At 44.5% G+C, this 22818-nt stretch overlaps 1 protein-coding gene across 3 annotated transcripts in view; it reads left to right on the forward strand.

The window, feature by feature from the left end:
* Positions 1-22818, forward strand: part of KIF1A (kinesin family member 1A) — a 627076-nt gene that overhangs the window by 273143 nt on the left and 331115 nt on the right. For all 3 annotated transcript variants that reach the window (XM_033958697.1, XM_033958695.1, XM_033958696.1), the window contains 3 exons: positions 10649-10742; positions 10904-11052; positions 21108-21286. In XM_033958697.1, the coding sequence (XP_033814588.1) occupies positions 10649-10742; positions 10904-11052; positions 21108-21286 (422 nt within the window). The remainder of the gene's footprint in view (positions 1-10648; positions 10743-10903; positions 11053-21107; positions 21287-22818) is intronic.

Here is a 22818-nt window from a genome sequence, read left to right on the forward strand (position 1 = left end):
TTGTACCTCGAGTTTCTGCTCCCTACATGTAATACTTTACATTTTTCAATGTTGAACTTCATCTGCCATTTCGCCGCCCATTCTTCTAATTTGTTCAAGTCCCTTTGCAACTTTTCGCAGTCCTCTGTAGTCCGAGCTCCATTAAATAGTTTGGTGTCGTCCGCAAATTTTATTATCTCGCACTTCGTTCCTGTTTCTAGATCATTTATGAAGATATTAAATAGCAGCGGCCCGAGCACCGAGCCCTGCGGGACACCACTCGTGACCCTCCTCCAGTCGGAGTAGTGACCCTTCACTCCTACCCTTTGTTTTCTACCCTCCAACCAGTTTCTGATCCATCTATGTACGTCTCCTTCCACCCCATGGTTCTTCAGTTTCCGGAGTAGACGTTCATGGGGCACCTTGTCAAAGGCTTTTTGGAAATCTAGATATATGATGTCTATGGGGTCTCCTTTGTCCATCCGTTTGTTGATCCCTTCGAAGAAGTGCAATAAGTTCGTTAGGCACGATCTTCCCTTGCAGAAACCATGCCATCCAGCAGCTTTCAGATGGAAATGACTTTTATTTTTTTTTTTTTTGAAATAATTTTTATTAGCGAGTGCAACACAGAGTGTACAGAAATCCAACAGTACAAGGACACAAGGCACAGAAGAGGTACAAAACTGAGTAGTAAATCCAACTGGCAGTATACAGAAAAGAAATAAAGAAACGGAATATCGCCCTATTTTTCTGATTTCCCTTTCTCTTTCTTTCTTTCTTCCCATTTCAGGGGCATCAGGTGCAGTTCCAACATAAGGGGTGCGTGCTTGAATGTGTGTGATGGTGTGCCTGTGGAGTGTCTGTTGAGATTTGTATAGTGTGTTTGTAGTCTGTGCATTTGCAGTACAACTGGAGGGTTTGCTTTTGCTCTTTATATGGAAATGCCTTTTAATCACTCTCCAGACTGAACTGGAACTGAACCTATGAGCAAGACTAGAAGATTCATGGGCCGATGCTCAGAACCTATTAGCACTGGACTAGCACCATGGTTAATCTGTGCAGAATGTTTAGAGTGCTCTAGTTCAGGAAAAACATGCACACCAAAGATGAGCATAAATAGTACTTAAATGTAGTCAGAGGGATGCTAATTAGGTCATTTCCTATTCCCTTCCCAATGCTCAGAGAATAGTGCATAAAACAAAATGGTCCTGATGGCTGGAAACCTGACACCAGCTAGAAGCTGGCATTGAGGTGTTTGGAGAGAAGATTTCTCATTATTTACTCCTTAAAATCTGCCAATTTTGATTGAATTTCAAAGTGGAAGGAAGCTCCTGCAAGCAATGGCAAAGCGAGAGTGAGAGGCATCCAGGGCGGTGGCACCCTTCCCCCACCCTCTTTGCCTCCCTTCCCCAGCACGAGCAGCATCACCAACTCACTGCTTGCGTCAGATTTGTCTCTCCCTCTGGCGTCACTTCCTAGGTGCAGGACCCAGAAGTGACTTCAGAGAGAGAGAGAGAGCCAAGGCGGGCAGAGAGTCAGTGATGCTGCTCATGCCAGGGAAGTTAAAAGAGGTATGGGGTAGGGAAAGGGTACGCGCAATTGGCAGGGGATATGAACATAAAAATTGCCGATGCTGGGTCAGACCAGTGGTCCATCGTGCCCAGCACTCCGCTCACACGGCAGCCCTTAGGTCAAAGACCAGTGCCCTAACTGAGACTAGCCTTACCTGCGTTCGTTCTGGTTCAGCAGGAACTTGTCTAACTTTGTCTTGAATCCCTGTAGGGTGTTTTCCCCTATAACAGCCTCCGAAAGAGCATTCCAGTTTTCTACCACTCTCTGGGTGAAGAAGAACTTCCTTACATATGTATGGAATCTATCCCCTTTTAACTTTAGAGAGTGCTCTCTCGTTCTCTCTACCTTGGACAGTGGCGTACCTAGCATAAGTAACACCCAGGGCCCATCATTTTTTGGCACACACCCCCAATCTGTACGAAAAAAATGATTTTTAGTAACAAGCCACACGTCACACATGAGTACCTAGGAAAAGGCAGCATCTTACATATTGCAGTGAGCAGTACATCAATACACCCATTGTAAAACTAAACAAGCCAGACCAGCACAGATCAATCCTACACCGTCAATCCTAACAGAAAACCATGTCTTTTGAACACACAGAACACAGAAAACACCTTCGTCTAGTATGGAATATGTCATCACAAACTAACCCCTCCCCCTTTTACAAAACTGTAGCGTGGATTTTAACCACGGTGGTAACAGCTCTGACGCTCATAGAATTCTGAGCATCAGAGCTGCTACCACCACGGCTGGCGCTAAAAAATGCTCCACAGTTTTATAAAAGGGGGGATAAAATAGAAAGACACAGCTTCAACGCTCTAGCTCAGGGGTGCCCAAACTTTTTGGGCTTGCGAGCTACTTTAAAATGACCAAGTCAAAATGATCTATCAACAATAAAATTAAAAAACACAAACCACACTAAACGCTGAGAAAATGTTAATTATCATTCCTATTCTGGGTTTTTTTCAAAGAGGTCAAGGCAGATGACTCTATGCATTGTCACCTCAGTAACAACCATACAAAAATAGACAAATATATCCCCTTCCTTTTTATTAAACCACAATAGCAGTTTTTAGCGTAGGGAACTGCGCTAAATGCCCGGCGCTGCTCTCATCGCTCATAGGCTCCCTGCGCTAAAAAACACTATTGCAGTTTAGTAAAAGGGGGCCATAGTACAAAATATAGACAGCATATATAAATTCAGACACATTTTGATCACTAAATTTAAAATAAAATCATTTTTCCTACTTTGTCTGGTGATTTCATCTTATGACTGTGCATCCAATCTTTCTTCCCTTCTTTCAGCCTGTATGCTTCCTCTCCTCCAGACCTCATTCCCTCCCCTAACTTTTTCTTCCTCTCTCCCTGCCCTTTCTTTCTTTTTTCTCTCTTGATGCCCCCTTTCTTTTTTTCTGTTTCCCTTCTGTCTCCCTGCCTGCCTCCTTTCTTTCTCCCTACCCTCCACAAAGCCACTGCTGCCACCATCGGGGGAAACAGGCCCCAAAGCCACCGCCGCGGCTGCCCCAAGCTCTCTCTGCTTCCCACCATCGGGCTGACCAGCATTCCCCCGACGTCAGTTCTGCCGTCAGAGAGGAAGTTCCGCCCAGCTAGGCAGTGATTGGCTGGCCCAAACTTCCTCTCCGATGGCAGCCTTAGGGGGCGCACAGCCGGCCAGATCCGGACCTGGCCGGCTGTGCACCCCCCTTAAGGCTGCAGCGGACCGCCCCCACCCCCCTCCCCCCTTGGTACGCCACTGACCTTGGAGAAGGTGAACAACCTGTCTTTATCTACTAAGTCTATTCCCTTCAGTATCAAGGAGGCAAAGTGCGAGGTCATAAAATTTGCAGACGATACCAAACTGTGCGGCAGAGTTAGGTCCAGGGAGGAGTGTGAGGACCTGCAAAGGGACCTGGACAAGCTGGAAGACTGGGCAAACAAATGGCAAATGCGCTTTAACGTGGAAAAATGCAAGGTCATGCATATAGGGAAAAAGAACCCGTTGTTCAACTACAAATTGGGGGGGGGGCATTGTTGGGAGACAGCAGACTTGAGAGAGACTTGGGTGTGCTGGTGGATGCATCACTGAAGCCATCTGCACAGTGCGCAGCAGCCTCAAAAAAAGCCAACAGGATGCTGGGCATCATAAAGAGGGGCATAACAACCAGGACGCGGGAAGTCATCATGCCATTGTATAGAGCGATGGTGCGTCCACATCTGGAATACTGCGTTCAGTATTGGTCGCCGCACCTCAAGAAGGACATGGCGGTACTTGAGAGAGTCCAAAGGAGAGCAACGAAACTGGTAAAAGGGCTGGAACACTGCCCATACGCCGAGAGGTTGGATAGGCTGGGGCTCTTCTCTCTGGAAAAAAGGAGGCTCAGGGGAGATATGATAGAGACCTTTAAGATCTTGAGGGGCATAGAGAGGGTTGATAGGGACAGATTCTTCAGACTGAAGGGGACAACAAGTACGAGGGGGCATTTGGAGAAACTGAAGGGAGATAGGTTCAAAACAAATGCAAGGAAGTTTTTTTTCACCCAAAGGGTCGTGGACACTTGGAATGTGCTACCGGAGGAAGTGATCAGGCAGAGTACGGTACAGGGATTCAAACAGGGATTGGACGGATTCCTGAGGGATAAAGGGATCGTGGGATACTGAGGGAGGAGCTGGGATGTAACACAAGTATAGAAAGCTAACCAGGTAATAAGTATAGAAACCCAACCAGGTCGTGCATGTGCAAGACCGGAGGGTTAGGACTTCGATGGGAAGATAGGACTTCAATGAGAAACCAAGGTGGCAAGGGAGCCCCTTCTGGTGATTCAGACAGGTCGTGACCTGTTTGGGCCGCCGCGGGAGCGGACTGCCGGGCGGGATGGACCTATGGTCTGACCCGGCGGAGGCACTGCTTATGTTCTTATGTTATGTTCTTATGAATGTTTCGATAATGTCCCCTTCTCAGTATTCTCTTTTCAAGGGAGAAGAGGCCCAGTTTCTCTAATCTCTCACTGTACGGCAACTCCTCTAGCCCCTTAACCATTTTAGTTGCTCCTCTCTGGACCCTTTCGAGTACTACTGTGTCCTTCATGTACGGCGACCTGTGCTGAATGCAGTATTCAAGGTGAGGGCATACCATGGCCCGGTACAGTGGCATGATACCCTTCTCTGATCTATTCGTGATCCCCTTCTTAATCATTCCTAGCATTCTGTTCACCCTTTTCGCCGCCACCGCCCATTGCACGGGTGGCTTCATTGACTTGTCGACCAGTACTCCCTAGTCTCTTTTCTGGGGGGTCTCTCCAAGTACTGCACCGGACATCCTGTATTCGTGTATAAGAATTTTTGTTACCGACATGTATCACCTTACACTTATCCATGTTAAACCTCAATTACCATGTCACGGCCCATTTCTCGAGCGTTTTTATGTCAAGTTGCAGGTCTTCGCAATCCTCCTGCGCCTTCACTGCTCTGAATAACTTCATATCGTCTGCAAATTTTATCACCTCACTCATTGCTCCAATTTCCAGGTCGTTTATAAATATGTTGAAGAGCATGGGTCCAAGCACTGAACCCTGTGGCACCCCACTCGTGATGCTTTTCCAGTCCGAGTATTGTCCATTTACCCCCACTATCCACCAGCCAGTTTTTAATCCACGTGAGTATTTCACCATCAATTCCATGGCTCGCAATTTTTCAAAGTAGACATTTATGCAGAACCTTGTCGAATGCGTTCTGAAAATCCAGATATACAATGTCGACCGGGTCACCCTTGTCTATCTGCCCGTTTAATCCCTTGAAGAAGTGCATCAAGTTTATCAAGCAAGATCTTCCTTTGCTGAAGCCGTGCTAGTTGGTCCTCATCAGATTGTGTCCATCAAGGTAATCAATGATGCGGTCCTTTATCAGCGCCTCTACCATTTTTCCTGGTACTGAGGTCAGACTCACCAATCTGTAGTTTTCCAGATCTCCCTTCAAACCTTTCTTGAAGATCGGCATAGTATTCACCACTTTCCAGTCTTCTGGAATTGTTCCCGATTTCATTGACAGATTGACTATTAGTTGAAGCAGTTCAGATATAGCCCCTTTCATTTCCTTGATTACCCTTGGATGGATGCCATCCGGTACCGGGGATTTATCATTTTTAAGCCTATCAATCTGCCTGCATACCTCTTCTAGACTGACCGTCAACCCTGTCAGTTTCCTGTCTTCATTTCCTGCATATAGCCTGTTGGCTTCCAGTATGTTGTGTATATCCTCTTCGGTAAATACAGACAAAAAAATGTGTTCAGTTTGTTGGCGATGACTTCGTCTTCCATTAATACTCCCTTTATTCCATGCTCATCCAATGGCCCCACCGCTTCCTTTTGCGGGTCGTTTCCCCTTAATATATCGAAAGAATGGCTTTAATTTTTTGCCTCCTTGGCCATTTTTTCCTCGTAGTCTCTTTTGGCCCCTCTTACCACCTTATGACACCTGCTTTGACGTTGTTTGTGCTTTTTCTAATTTTCGTCCATTTTTTACCTTTTCCATTCCTTAAACGAAGTCTTCTTGTCTCTGATCGCTTCCTTCCCTGCTACAGTGAGCCACGCCAGTTACTTGTTCTTTTTCGTCTTGATCCCTTATTAATACGTGGTATATATAGATTTTGTGCCTAAGTGACTGTGTCCTTAAAAAGGGACCATGCTTGCTCTAGCATTTTTACAGTGCTTAACCTCTTCTTAATCTTCTTCACCACCATGAGTCTCATCCCTTTGTAATTCCCTTTTTGGAAGTTCAGAGCCGTGGCCATCATTCTGGATCGATGTTTTGTCCCCGTGTCCAGGTTGAAGCGGATCATATTGTGATCACTGCTTCCCAGCGTCCCTTCTACTTCTACACTTTGCACTTAGAATTAAGTCCAGAATTGCATTTCCTCTCATATTTTCCTTGACAAGTTGTTGCAAGAAGCAATTGCCTACAGCATCCAGGAACTTGGTCTCCCTACTGCAGCCGGAGGTGCCTAGGTTCCAGTCTATCCCCGGATAATTGAAGTCAACCATGATGATAACTGCGTTGCCTCCCTTGCAGTTGCGTTTAATCTCATCCGTCATTTCTCCATCAATTTCTTCGGACTGCCCTAGGGGTCGGTAGTAGATGCTGATCTTCGTTTCCGTTCCATTTGTTCCCTGAATTTTGACCCATAGAGACTCTACCTTATTTTTCATTTCCGGCATGTTCTCTCTGGTAGACTCAATTCCTTTTTTGACGTATAGGACAATACCCCCACCTTTTTGACCTACTCTGTCTCTGCGGTATAGCTTGTATCCCGGTAGAACAGTGTCCCAGACGCTTTCCTCATTCCACCATGTTTCTGTGATGCCGATGATGTCAAGGTTATCTTTTTGTGCCATAGCTTCTTATTCACCCAATGCAGGCAAATCCATCTCATACATATTCATTGTGGATATCCTGAAAACCTGACCTGCCTGTGGCTCTTGAGTACCGGAACTGCCTACCCCTGATCTATACCCATCAGTGTCCAGATCATGGCTAAAATATGTCCCAAGATTCTCCTTATTTCAGTGTACTTCATACAGTTCCATAATGGGAAAAGTTAATGATTGTAGGTTTCTTCCTAAGCACTAGCGCATTTGTCCGTGTGATAAATTGATTGTATTGTGTTCTTGATATTTAATTTTTGAGAGAATTTTTGTTTTTTGACTACTATAAGTTTGCCATTGTTCTGCAGTACTCCAGTATGGCCCCTTACCAATGATAGACAGTGCAGTAAGAAAGGGCCTATCAGATTCAGTGCACATTCTCATAGAAATACAGGACAATATAAAACTAATGCCCTGATGCTCAAAACCTAATGCTGACACTAAAGGCGATTAGCGCCGATGTTAGTGTGCTGCCCAATACTCTAATTGTTTCAGAACTGGTGTGAAACTATTAGTGTAGACTGCATTTAAATGTGGTCATTAAATATCCCACAGCATGAAAAAAAAAATTGCTGTCAGGCCCGTTTGACACTGGAAAAAATAATGCCAGGTCCGGGGCAGCATCCAACCTGACCACCCTGCCCTGAACCGGCTTCCCTGAAAGCCCTAGTCTTGGTGGTCCAGTGAAAACCCCTCAGAAATGCCTGGATCCTGATCCCAACCCCCAAGGCAGGCACAGAGAGTCCCACCCCCCCCATCCCGAGGTACCCCCTCTGAAAGGTCGGAAGTGCACAGTGGAGTACCGCAGGGCTCGGTCCTGGGCCCAATCCTATTTAATATCTTCATACAAGATCTGCCTCAGGGACTTCGGGGAAAAATTGCATTATTTGCTGATGATGCTAAATTGTGCAACATAGTGAGCGGAGATACCATGCCTGACGCTATGACACAGGACATACTTGTTCTGGAACACGGGTCTACTCTTTGGCAGCTGAATTTCAATGCCAAAAAGTGTAAGATAATGCACCTTGGTGGCAGAAACCCATGCAGAACCTACACTCTGAATGGTGAGATCTTGACCAGAACTGTGGCAGAACGAGACCTGGGAGTAATCATTAGTGATGATATGAAGGCAGCCAATCAGGTGGAGAAAGCCTCATCTAAGGCTAGACAGATGCTGGGTTGCATCCGGAGAAGCTTTGTCAGCCGAAGGCCGGAGGTGGTGATGCCGCTATACAGGTCCATGGTGAGACCACATCTGGAGTACTGTGTACAGTTTTGGAGGCCACACTATCGGAAGGATGTGCTAAGAATGGAATCGGTTCAACGATTGGCCACCAAGATGGTCTCAGGGCTCAAGGATGTCCCTTATGAAGAACGACTAGGTAAGTTGCACCTTTACTCTCTCGAGGAACGCAGAGAGAGGGGTGACATGATAGAGACGTTCAAATACGTTACTGGCCGCATTGAGGTGGAAGAAGATATCTTCTTCCTTACAGGCCCTACGGCGACAAGAGGGCATCCGCTGAAAATCAGAGGCGGGAGATTCCATGGTGACACTAGGAAGTACTTCTTCACCGAAAGAGTGGTCGACCGTTGGAATAATCTTCCACTTGAGGTGGTTGAGGCCAGTAACGTGACTGATTTTAAGATCAAATGGGATCAACACGTGGGCTCATTTCAAAGAGGAACTTAGAGGGGAGGGTTATTTGAGTGGGCAGACTTGTTGGGCCGTAGGCCCTTTTCTGCCGTCATATTCTGTTTCTGTTTCTGTTTCTGAGGCACACCCGTCACGAGATAGACATGATCTATGACACCCCTGAGGCCCATCTTGTGGCCCTGACTTATTTAATGAAACCAGAGGCAGGGAGGAAGGAGAAGGCATCCTTCCCTCCGGGGTGTCATCATCAAAATAGCAGCACCCTGCCCTGCCTAGTGCATTCTGAGATGCATTGGGCAAGGCTTAACTACCAAATAAGGGAAAAACTCCCTTATTTAGTAGTTAGGCTCCACCCAGTGCATGTAAATTTACAGGGTGGGTCTGGGTGCTGCCATTTTGATGATAACGCCCTGCAGCAAGAAGGAAAAGATGTTAAGATATGTCAGAGCTGTGGGATGAGCATCTAGGCTACTAGGGGGGGGGGTGTCTCTAGGCCTACCTCAGGGAAAGGGGATGTCATCGTCAGACCTGCCTTATGGTGGGGACTGGGGTGTCTCTGGGCCTGCCTCGAAGTGTCAACGTTGGGCCTGGCTTGGGTCGAGGTTAGGGTCTAGGCCTGCCTGGGCTGGTCCCACTGGAAAACCAGGGCTAGAGTTTTGAGGGACAGGGCCATATTTTAAAAGCAGGAGAGTAGAAGTGATGTGACTGAGTTCTTTTTGTTGTTGTTTTAAAATGTCAACTTTCTTATTAGTACCTGAGCCAATTAGTACTCAGGAAAATAGTGTAGAACACGACATTATTCTCAGCATGCCATGCTGACTTTTCAGCGCTGTATTTGAGGTAGAGTTTCCTCTAACACAAATCTTTTGGGCAAGGGGCTATAAGTACAAAACTGCTTTATACCCTGAAGAAGCATAATCAGCTAAGTCAAACACATAAATGGGACTGCATAAAAATCAGTCTTATCTTGATATGGTAACCCATAGCCAGCTAAGTGCAAAATATTGCACCTTACTTGCTCTGGGTAGCCATTTCCAGAAATTCAATGCTAGTGCCTGGACATAGCACATTATTGAATTTCCAGGTTTAATGTCAGTGGTGGTCAGCAAAATGCTGATTGAAACTGTCTGAATATTGGGCCCATAATTTTTCAGCCTGCTTTTGTCCAAAGTCCCTCCTTGAGGGCCGAATCCAATAGGATTATCAGGATTTCCCCCAATGAATGTGCATTGAAAGCAGTGCATGCACATAGGTCTCATGCATATTCATTGAGGAAATCTTGAAAACCCGACTGGATTCGGCCCTCAAGGAGGGACTTTGGGGACCCCTGCCTTATACTTTCTTTTTGTTTCCCTGCTTGTTCCTGCCACAGCACTGACACAGTGGCAAAGGACAGAGGAAGAGAAAGAGGAGATGTTGGACCTCTAGGTAGGGGGTACCCAGGTTGCTGGATTATGGGACAGATCCTGGACTGTTGGGGGAAAAAGCAAAAGAAAAGAGGGGGGATTTCTGCTCCACAGGTGGGGGGAAGCAAGAAAATACTAAACTATGGGGGAAAGTGAGGGAGTGATGAGATGCTGGATTGAGGAGGAGGGAGGGTTCAAGGGGAACATAAGATTAAAAGTTCACCTTGGGCAGGGGTGGGCAACTCCGGTCCTCAAGGGCTGGAACCCAGTCGAGTTTTCAGGATTTCCCCAATGAATATGTATTGAAAGCAGTGCATGCAAATAGATCTCATGCATATTTATTGGGGAAATCTTGAAATCCCAACTGGATTCTGGCCCTCGAGGACCAGAGTTGCTCACCCCTGCCCTAGGGGTATTTAATATCATTGCACCATCCCTGCCCACCCCAAACACAGACCCCTTTTATAAGAGTAATATAAGGCCTTATAAGATTTAAAAATCTATGAATAGAGAAGTTATACATTTACCTACTGTTGGTGAATATATAACATCTTTTAAATATTATCCTGACTGTAAATTCCTTCTCTTTTTCTTTCTGTTCCATTTCTTAGGATTATGAAAGTAAACTGGAGGCACTGCAGAAACAGATGGATTCTAGATATTATACAGAGGTGGCAGAGGAAGAGGAGGAGCCTGAAGATGAAGGTAAGCTATGACTTGTTAGGAATTCAAGAAAGATGAAAATAAGAGACAAGGGAACAAGAAATGAAAATACATGTGGAAGAAGAGAAATGGAATGTGAAGTGAATTATGGTTACAAATGTAAGTAATTTTATTTGATTGTTGTTGGATCTTTGTCTTCTCAGTACAATGGACCGAACGGGAGTTTGAACTAGCACTCTGGGCTTTCAGAAAATGGAAGTGGTACCAATTTACCTCACTCCGAGACTTGCTGTGGGGAAATGCCATCTTCTTAAAGGAGGCGAATGCTATCAGTGTAGAACTTAAGAAAAAGGTAAGAAATTTCCTTATGGCTCCTATCTTCAACATTTGCCATGAAGTGGGGAAGCAGTGGGAAAGCTAATGCTAACACCATCATCAACAAAGGGGAATAGGAGAGTAAGCAAAACACACTACATAGAAGATACCAGTAAAATGTTGTTGGAAAGCTATAAGCACAAATGCTCGTAGTTTAGCTAATAAAGTTCAGGATCTGCAAGCCCTGATGTTATAAACTGAATTAGATATTGTTGTTATCACAGAGACATGGTGCAATGATTCCCATGAGTGGGATGTAATCATTATGGGCTATAATCTTTTTAGAAAGGATAGAAATGGTCGAAAAGGTGGAGTGTTATATGTATAAAACAATAGTAAAGCAGCTGAAATACAGGGGTCCTAGGGAACGAAGGAAGCATTATGGATCAGCTTGAAGATAGAAGATGGAACCTCTATACACACAGGAGTCATTTATAGGCTTCTGACACAAACGGAAAAGCTGCACAAAAAGCTGATTGCAGACATCTATAAGCTGAAAGGGGAGCTGCTCTTACTAGATTTCAACCTTCCTGATGCACACTGCAGAATCGTAAAGAAGCAAAGAAGATGGTGGATGCCCTTCAAAGCACTCTGTTCAAACAAATGGTGATAGAACCAACAAGAGAAGGGACGACACTATATCTGGTGCTCGCAAATGGAGAAAGTGTGTCTAATGTCTGGGCAGGTGCCCACCTTGGTTATAGTGATCATCATATGGTATAGTTTGATTTAAGAGCTAAAGCGCATCATGGACATACAAAATTCAAAGTCCTGGATTTCAAGCTTGTTGTTTTCAATAAAATGAGAGTATTCTTGAAGAAAGAACAGATAGGATGGGAGGATATAAGGGAAGTAGAAAGACTATGGTCCGATCGGAAAGGAGCTATAAAAATGGCAACTGAACTCTATTTAATAAAGAAAGTAGATAGAAACCAAGAGAAAAATGTAAAAAGCAAAAGAGATGATGTTCAAAGAATACAATAGCAAACTGGAACAAGTTCATAATCGATACCCTAGATCGGGGGTGTCAAACTCAATCACATTAAGGGGCTGAAATCCAAAATGCAGGCTAAGTCATGGCCAGACCCCGCCCCCATAATAGTACTAATTGTAACACCATTTTTTCCATTCATTTCTCAGATATACACACACAATATAATCTTATTAACAACGCATAATGGTTAACCACAAAATTAAACTACATAAAGCACACTGTATGCTTCTCAACATTCCTACCAAAACACAGATAACCCCTATGCAAATACAGAACCAAAAACTAAAAGTACTAAAATATACAAATGAAACCCTAAGATTCAAGACTGCATGCAATACAGCCCCAGAGAAAAGGAGAAGGAGGAGGGAGCTGGCCAGAAGATAACACTGAGGGCATCACACCGGGAGCCGTATAAAATGGCCAGGCAGGCCGGATTTGGCCCACAGGCCTTGAGTTTGACACCTGTGCCTTAGATGTTCTCTCCCCTCTACTCCCCCGCCAAATAATACAAAGCTGGACCTCCCCCGGTACACAGAATCTCTAAGAGGAGAAAAACAACTATGCAGACGACTAGAAAGGAGATGGCGAAAGAACAAAATGCCGAACCACAGAGCGTTATGGAGAGCAGCAATCAAATATAAGTTCAACATATCAGAAGCCAGAAAATGCTACTACGCCAACGTAATAGGAATGGATATCACCAACAACAAAAAACTATTCCTTCTGGTAAAACAGCTAACCCCTCCCCCCAAAACAAAACACTACAGATCACCTCAACACCCCCACAGCCCAAGAGCTAGCAGATTACTTCCTGAACAAAATCAAAACTGTGCAAACAGAAGTAGCTAGCAAGCCACCAGCACAAACACATCCCAGACTGGCTCCTGAACAATCCTCAGAAACCAGCAAGGCTGATCTCATCTGGTCCACCTTCAATACCCTGTCCATCTCCGACACACAATAACTGTTAGGCAAACTGGTCACCCAATGCAGCCCCTTAGACATCTGTCCCCTCCCCCTACCTCCTCACATCAGTGCCCAAGGAAATTATCATGTGGATCAACTCCCTCCTGAACAAATCCCTAAACTAAGGATGCCTTCGGGAAGAAATGGGAAAAATAGCTTTAACCCCAATTTCTAAATCATCTAACACAGATTTCACCACTCCCTCAAATTACAGGTCTATCGCTGGTATCCCCATTCTCACCAAACTTCTTGAAACCCACATAAGCAAACAACTAACAGCAAACATAGAGCAACATTCATGCTTTCATCAGACACAATTCGGTTTCAGACAACAGCACAGAACGGAACTCCTCATCCTGACCTTACTAACCAAAATCAAACAACTGCTAAGTACAGACCGTCAGGCCATGCTCCTTCAATTCGTCATATCCACAGCATTTGACTCATTTGATCATCAATTACTTCTAACAAAACTCTGAGATAGGTGCAACAGGTATGGTACTGTGCTGGTTCACAGACTTCCTCATGAATAGAGAAAATACTGTCAAAAAAGACAGCGTTTACTCCAACACCTGGAGGGCCTTCTGTGGAGTTCCGCAGGGATCACCACTCTCACCTATTCTTTTCAACCTGTTCATGAGCTCACTTGGAGACATCCAACTTGAAGATGAGAGCATAATGTCATACGCGGATGACATCTTACTCCTCATACCGGTGGCAGAAAATCAAGCTAACACTCCCAAGAAAATCTCTGATAATATAGAAAAAATCCAAGCATGGGCAACCGCTCAAAAACTAAAACTAAATGCCACCAAAACCAAGGACCTCCATTTCCACAAGCCCAACAAACAGCACCAACAAGCATCACGCTCCAATCGGGCAGCATACTTACTGTAGAAAAGAAGTCTAAAATTCTAGGCTGTATACTAGACTCCACATTATCCATGAAACCTCAAGTATCCCATCTTCAAAGAAAGCCCTCTTCACCATGAAACAGCTAAGACTCATCAGGCCATACTTCCACCAGCATCACTTTGCCATCATTGTCCAGATGATGATTCTATCCCAACTGGATTACTGCAACTCTGCCTACCTGGGAATCAACACCACCCTCACCCACAAAATGCAACTTATTCAAAACACTGCAGTAAGACTCATCTTCGGTCTGAAAAAAATACGACTCCATCTCAACCCACTACAAACAACTCCACTGGCTACCCATCACAACTCATATAAAATTCAAAACAGCCAGTATCATCTATTGCAGTCCCACTCATCAAACTTTTAACTGATGCATGGTCCAGCTCACGCAGAATTCTCAACAGGATCCAACTGAACCTCCCCTTGACAAAAAATCTCAAGAATAAAAAAATCTTCCAGTCCATGTTCACCTTCCTTGGAGTCAAAATCTGAAACAATCTCACAGAGACTATAAGAATGGAAACCAACCATACCCTCTTCCGAAAGAAACTGAAAACTTCACTCTTTGACAATGAATTCTTCTAAGATCATCTTAAGCACCTGACCTTACTTAATTCTCCTAAGTTTTATGTTTCCTGTCCCCGCTCCACTCCTTCCTCCCACCTTACCCTTTTCCCCTTTCTTTCCTCAAGTCATCTAGAGCCTATTTAGGTATGCGTGACACACAAATACTAGATTAGATTAGATTAGATTGGTTTACAGACAGACGACTGGGAGTGGTGGTGAATGGAATTTGCTTGGAGGAAAGAAAGGTGAGTAACAGTGTGGCTCAGGGATTGGTATTGAGGCCCGTTCTGTTCAATACTGTATGTGAGTGATATTGCTGAAGGATTGGAAGGAAAAATATGTGTGTGGGGGGGTTGCAGATAACATGAAGATTTGCAACAGTGTAGACATGCCAGAGGGAATAGAAAACATGAGATCTGAGAATGTTGGAAGAATGGTCTAATGTCTAGTGTTTCAGTATGAGAAACTGATATGCACGAACAGGGAGAGGAACCTTGGCATGATAGTGTCTGAGGATCTCAAAGATGCGAAACAATGTAACAAAACAGTGGTCATAACCAGAAGGGCTGCTTAGAGAGAGGAATCGCCAGCAGAAAAAGAGAAGTGTTGATGCCCCTGTAAAGTTGTTGGTGAGGCCCCACTTGGAATATTGTGTTCAGTTCTGGAAGCCATACCTTCTAAAGATGTAAGAACACTTGAAGCGGTCCTGAGGAAGGCGATAAACATAATATTGGGATTGCACCAAGAGACGTATGAAAAGAGGCTTGAACACCTGAATATGTATACCGTGAAGGAAAGAAGAGCTATGATACAGATGTCTAACCACTTGAAGGGTATTAATCTACAAACAAATCTATTTCAGATATGGAGAAGTGGCAAAAACCATAGAACTTAATATTAGGTTATTAAGAATAACGTCAGGAAATACTTCATGGAGAGGGTAATGGATGCCTGGAATGCCCTCTCTATTATTCAGGTGGCTACAGAACCTGAACAAAGGACAGAAACATTCTCCAGAGAAAAGGAGGAATCAGCTGCTACTACTTGGGTTTTTGCCAGGTACTTGTGACTTGCGATTGGCCTCTGTGAAGACAGGATACTAGGCTAGATGGACCATTGGGCTGACCTACTAAAGCTATTGTGTCCGTGAGGAGGTAGCTAAAATAAAAGGTAGCAAAACGATGAGGCCAGATGGTGTACATCTGAGGGTGCTGAAGGAATTTAGGGAAGTTTTGGTAGCTCCACTCCCTGACCTTTTCAATGAGTCTCTAGAGTCAGGAGTGGTACTGGAGGACTGGAGAAGGGCGGATGTGGTCCCTCTCCACAAAAGTGGAAGGAAGAAGTAGGGAATTACAGGCCGGTAAGTCTGACATCTGTGGAAAGCAAAATAATGGAAATGCTTTTAAAACAGAGAATGGTCAAGTTTCTGGAATCCTGTGGATTACAGGACCAGAGGCAACATGGATTCACTAGAAGTAGGTCTTGTCAGACAAATCTGATCAATTTCTTTGACTCGGTGACCAGAGAATTGGATAGAGGATATGCACTAGATGTGGTGTATTTAGATTTTAGCAAGGTCTTTGACAGTGTTCCACACAGACATCTAATAAATAAACTGAGTGCCCTTGGGATGGGTCCCAAAGTGACGGGCTGGGTCAGGAACTGGTTGAGTGGAAGTCGACAGAAGATAGTAATCAATGGAGATCACTCTGAGGAAAGAGATGTTACCAGTTGTGTGCCTCAAGGTTCTGTTCTTGGGCCTGTTCTTTTTAACATTTTTATAAATTATATTGCTGAAGAGTTGTCGGGTAAGATTTGCCTCTTTATGGATGATACCAAAATCTGCAATTGAGTAAACACGCCGGATGGTGTGAATAACATGAAGAAAAACCTGGCAAAGTTTGAAGAATGGTCTGAAATTTGGCAGCTAAAATTTAATACTAATAAATGCAAGGTCATGCATTTGGGCTGGCACAGACATAAGAACATAAGAACATTAGAAGTTGCCTCTACTGGGTCAGACCAGAGGTCCATCGCACCCAGCGGTCCGCTCCCACGGCGGCCCATCAGGTCCATGACCTGTGAAGTGGTTCCTGACCATTTCTATAACCTACCTCTACTTCTATCTGTACCCCTCAATCCCCTTATCCTTTAGGAACCTATCCAAAATTCCTTGAACCCCTGTAATGTGCTTTGACCTATCACAACCTCCGGAAGCGCGTTCCATGTGTCCACCACCCTCTGGGTAAAAAAGAACTTCCTAGCATTCGTTTTAAACCTGTCCCTTTTCAGTTTCTCCGAGTGACCCCTAGTACTTGTGGTTCCCCACAGTCTGAAGAATCTGTCCCTGTCTACCTTCTCTATGCCCTTCAGGATTTTAAGGTTTCTATCATGTCTCCTCTAAGTCTCCGCTTTTCCAGGGAGAACAACCCCAGCATTTTCAACCTGTCAGCGTATGAAAAGTTTTCCATACCTTTTATCAGTTTAGTCGCTCTTCTCTGGACCCCCTCAAGTACTGCCATGTCCTTCTTGAGGTGTGGCGACCAGTACTGGACACAGTATTTAGATGTGGGCGCACCATTGCACGATACAGCGGCATGATGACTTCCTTCGTCCTGGTTGTGATACCCTTTTTAATGATACTCAACATTCTGTTCGCTTTCTTTGAGGCTGTTGCACACTGTGCTGATGCATTCAATGTTGAGTCCACCATCACCCCCAGGTCTCTTTCAAGGTAGCTCACCCCTAGCAATGATCCCCCCATTTTGTAGCTGAACATCAGGTTCTTTTTCCCTAATTGCATGACCTTGCATTTCTCTATGTTAAAACTCATTTGCCACTTTTTTGCCCATTCTTCCAGTCTCGTTAGGTCCCTTTGCAGGTCTTCACAGTCTTCTGTGCTTCTAGCCCTGCTGCAGAGTTTGGTGTCATCAGCAAATTTAATAACCTCACATTTCGTCCCCGTCTCCAGGTCGTTAATAAATATATTGAACAGGAGCGGTCCCAGCACCGACCCCTGTGGAACTCCGCTCGTGACCCATTGCCAGTCTGAGTAATGGCCCTTTATTCCAACCCTCTGTTTCCTGCTTGCCAGCCAGTGTTTGATCCATCGGTGGATATCCCCTTGCACCCTGTGGCTCCACAGCTTCTTAAGTAACCGTTCGTGAGGCACCTTGTCGAAGGCTTTTTGGAAGTCAAGGTAAATGATGTCTATGGATTCCCCCTTATCCATCTGGCTGTTTATTCCCTCAAAGAAGTACAGTAAGTTCGTGAGGCATGACCTTCCCTTGCAGAAGCCATGCTGGCTCGCCTTCAGTTGTCCCTTGCTTTCTATGTGTTCGCAGATTGTGTCCTTGACCAGTGCCTCCATAATCTTTCCCGGGACCGAGGTCAAGCTCACCGGCCTGTAGTTTCCTGGGTCCCCCCTTGATCCCTTCTTAAAGATGGGCGTGACATTTGCTATTTTCCAGTCCTCTGGGATCTCCCCAGTTTTTAAGGATAGGTTACATATTTGGCGAAGTGTTTCAGCTATTTCGTTTCTCAGCTCTTTTAGTACCCACGGGTGGATGCCGTCCGGACCTGGTGATTTGTCGCTCTTCAGTCTGTCTATCTGTCGGAGGACATCCTCTTGGCTTACCTCTAGTTGGACCAGCTTTTCATCATGGACTCCATTTATGATCTCCTCGGGTTCTGGGATATTGGATGTGTCTTCTCTCGTGAAGACTGACGAGAAGAACTTGTTTAACCTGTCAGCTATCTCTTTTTCCTCCTTTACCACTCCCTTCCTGTCTCCATCGTCCAACGGTCCCACTTCCTCCCTGGCTGGTTGTTTCCCCTTCACATACCTGAAGAATGGTTTGAAGTTTCTTGCTTCCCCCGGCAGTCTCTCCTCAGTTTAGGGGGTGAAGAACTTGTGTGCATGACAGAAGAGCGGGATTTGGGTGTGATTGCATGTGATGATCTTAAGGTGGCCAAACAGGTTGAAAAGGTGACAGCGAAAGCTAGAAGGATGCTAGGTTGCATAGGGAGAGATATGGCCAGTAGGAAAAAGGAGTTATTGATGCCTCTGTATAAGACTTTGGTGAAACCTCATTTAGAATATTGTGTACAATTCTGGAAGCCACATCTTCAAAAAGATATAAAAAATATGGAGTCGGTCCAGAGGAAGGCTACTAAAATGGTGTGTAGTCTTCGTGATAACGCATATGGGGATAGACTTAAAGATCTCAATCTGTATACTTTGGAGGAAAGGCGGCAGAAGGGAGATATGGTAGAGACGTTTAAATACCTACATAATATAAATGTGCATGAGTCGAGTCTCTTTCATTTGAAAGAAAACTCTGCAATGAGAAGGCATAGGAGGAAGTTAAGAGGAGACAGGCTCCGGAGTAATCTAGGAAATACTTTTTTACAGAAAGGGTGGTAGGTGCGTGGAACAGTCTCCCGGAAGAGGTGGTGGAAACAGAGACTGTGTCTGAATTCAAGGGGTCCTGGGATAGGCACATGGGATCTCTCAGAGAGAGAAAGATATAATGGTTACTGCGAATGGGCAGACTAGATGGGCCATTTGGCCTTTATCTGCCGTCATGTTTCTATGTTTCTTATGTTCTTGGAATATATAAAATTCTCTTACTTGCCCTCCAAATCTCACATGCAGGTGTACCATTACTTCTCAATAGTTACCTTTTACTTTAGTCTCAACTGCATGTTCTATGTTCCTCGCAACAAAATTTATTTACTATCCCTCGCATTCAAATTAAATCTCATTTAGCTTGTAAATCATGTTACTCAGTAAGTGCATTCCAGAAAGATGAAGCAACAACTCCAGAACTTAGGCACAAAGACCCTGATTCTATAAACAGTGCCATTGAGCACAGTTGTCTATCATCCACTAGGTGCTGTTTATAGAATCGCACCTGGCACCAGCTAAAAAGTCTTAGACATCGGTAGGTGTTGAAACTTTATGCACAATCCCATTTATGCCAGGGTTTTCTTGGCCTATATGAGCACGCCTAAATCAAAGCACACCTCAAATCCACCTAGAGTCTTTCCCTAACCATGCCTACTTGCTGGTAGGTGCCTTGGAGTAGACACTTGCCTTGCAGTGCTAGGCACTTATCAATTTAGGCGCCTACTAGCTAATTAATATTTTTAATGTTTTGTTAATTTTTTTAATGGTGGTTTCAATTAACGGCACAGATTAAGCCAATTAAGAAAATTAAGTTAGGCATCTAGATTGGCTAGGCTTGCTGATCTAGGCGCCTAACTTCAGGTGCCATTTATAGAATCTGAGCCAAGCTTTCAATTTTTAAAATTCAAATTACTGCTATAAAAGTATTTATTTTTGAAGGCCTTCCCACATTTATCTACTTCATACTATTCATCTGCAGTAGTGTTATTGTATACTCTGTCTTCTTTTGGCACTCCCCCTAGCCCCCATTCTGGGGCTGATTCTAAAAATGAGCATCCCAATTGTGGTCAGTGGCAGCCAATCAGAATGCACTTTTTTTAAAAAAAACCCCGAGGCAGGATGCCTACACTGTAGGCATTTGTCGCGGTCGAGGGAAATGCGTTGGGACACTTAAACTCACCCAAGGCTGGGCGTGGTTTCACTCAGGCTTGGGTGTGATTTCACCCAGAAATGGCCTTGGGTGAACTTAAGCAGCCATAGGCATCTACCTAGGGCTGCAACAGACACCTGAAATGTAGACCAGAAAAATGCTGGCCTACATTTCAAATAGTCGCTGCCGCTGAGCTGATCGCGGCAAGGGAATCCCCCTGCTGCAATCAACTGAGTGGCTGCGGCAGGGAACCCTCTACAATTTCTGCTGAAATTGGCAGGGGGTATGCCTACTCCCTCCTGCCAACACTCCCCCCCCCCCCCCCGAAGCAGCTGGGCAGGAGAGATGCCCATTCTCTCCTGCTTATGAAACCCTGTTCCTCCCCTGAAGCAGCCGAGCAGGAGGGATGCCTACTCCCTTCTGCTCCCAAACCCCTGCCCCACTGTTGAAGACCAGCAGGAGCAGGGATGTCCACTCCCTCCTGCCTCCCCAACCCCCCCCCCCCCCGAACTACCATGAATAATTTTAATTGTACAATGCTTTGAATCTTATGTTTAGTGTTTAATCAAATTTTAATAAACTATGATACCCCATAAACCTTAACCCCTCGACAACCCTCGAAAGCTACAGCATCCCTCCACCCATACCTCATAGAAGAAAGTCTGGATGGAGGGATGCTTACACCCTCTGGCCAGCAGGCCCACCACTCCAAAATAGCGGGCCCCTCCCCATGGTTATCTGACCAATTGGAGTCTTAGGCCTCCTTCCTAGTGCATCCTGGGCCATCATAGGAGTCTCACCCTCCCCCACATTTTCAAACCCCAACTCCAACACCATTGGCTAGCAGACCTTATACTGATGAACAGTGCTCTACACCAGAACTTTCCAAACTGTAGGTCAGGGCCTCAAATGTGGTCACAAACCCTGCTTATGGGGTCAGGACAAGGGTGGATGCTCCATGGGGGTCACCACCACTGCTCTATATATTGCATGCCTAATTTTAATTTATTCTTATACTCTTAGGTACAGTTCCAGTTTGTACTCCTCACTGACACCCTTTACTCACCTCTGCCACCTGATTTGATGCCTCCTGATGCTGCCAAGGATAGAGAGAAACGACCCTTTCCACGAACCATTGTTGCTGTGGAGGTGCAAGACCAGAAGAATGGAGCAACACACTACTGGACTTTGGAGAAACTCAGGTAGAGAAGAATACCAAAGTGAGATGCTCTATATTGCCCCCCTAGAGTCAGATGCACAGAACTCTGCAAACCAGTACAACACTGGGTTACAGAATGATTTTATTTTAGTGGGTAATGCTCAACACAAACAGCATGCAAATTATATGCACGCTGTTTGTGTTGAGGATCAGTGGTAAAGGGGGGAGGAACACGCCCAGTTAAACACTCACATTCTTCTAGTTTATTGTCCGCTCTCAGCCAATTTGTCACTTTGAGACTCTCATATCCAATTCTTGACTGGTGCTAGTAGGGCAGCACACAGGTGTATTAAGTAGGCTGGTGGGTGGGCTAGTGAACCATAAAGAGAAGTCCCATAAGTCACTCTAACCATTACATTTATAGTGGAAAGTGTGAGCCCACCAAAACCCACCCAAAACCTACTATACTGCCATATAGGTGCTTCTGCTGCCATAAGGGCTATTGGGGTGGTAGACAAATAGGTATAGTAGATTTTGGGGGAGTTTTTGAGGGCTCACTATACACTAAAAGGGGGTTCTAGTAAAATATTTACCTGGCACCATTTATATGAAGTTTTTTTTTTTGTTTTTTTTTTTAGTTCAATAAATTTTTATTATAATTTGAATAATACATTATCCAATGATATAAAGGTAAAAAAGGGATCTCTAAACAAAGTACATAAATCAATCATACATACCGGTAATTCCTTTTTAATCCCACTAAAAGGGGAGACATGATACATTTACAACAGAAAAGTATAAAATAATTAATTCTCAGATCACCTATGCGAACCTTGAATCATTCCTTACTGTAATGGGGATTGATTTCTCCTCACATTTCTTAGTGATGAAACTGAATAAGAAAAATTAAACTTATTTCTGTTCTCGAGCAACTAAAAATTGTTGTAGTTGAATAGGATCCCAAAAAACATATTCGACATCTTTTAGTTTGACTAAGCATTTACATGGAAATTTCAAATAGAAAGATGCCTCTAGAGCCAAAACTCTAACTTTTAACCTCAGAAACTCTTTCATATATATGAAGTTCACAGCAGTGCACCCTAAGGTGCCTCACTGCCCTGTTGGGATGTCTACAAGGCCAGTCCATTAAGATGTTGATCTCTCCCATGTACAAATGGGTTTGATTTGGAAATTTTGAACATGGATGTTTATGTATTTGAAAATGGCCCCAAAAATTAGACTTCCTAAGGGCCAAGCCATCCAAATAGGTCATTTAAAAAAAATTGGATATCTAGTGTTTTCGAAAATGGATGTTTCCCTGCCCTGACTTTTGGACTTCTTGTGGGAAATATCCAAAGTCGGATTTAGATGCATTATTGAAAATGCCCCTCCACATGTTGTGTACACTGTAGAATAACTGTAGACCTAGTATAAGTGAGTGTGCCTAAATGTAGGCACACTGATGCCAATTTACATTACTTGATGCTAAGATCCCATTATACTGTAGAATTGGTGCTCAGTGTATAGCATCAAGATGCCGAGCTTCAGGTGCTAAGATATCGAATTGCACCCATA

Source organism: Geotrypetes seraphini, chromosome 9 (assembly GCF_902459505.1).
Source record: "Geotrypetes seraphini chromosome 9, aGeoSer1.1, whole genome shotgun sequence".
Classification (NCBI taxonomy): Eukaryota; Metazoa; Chordata; class Amphibia; order Gymnophiona; family Dermophiidae; genus Geotrypetes; species Geotrypetes seraphini.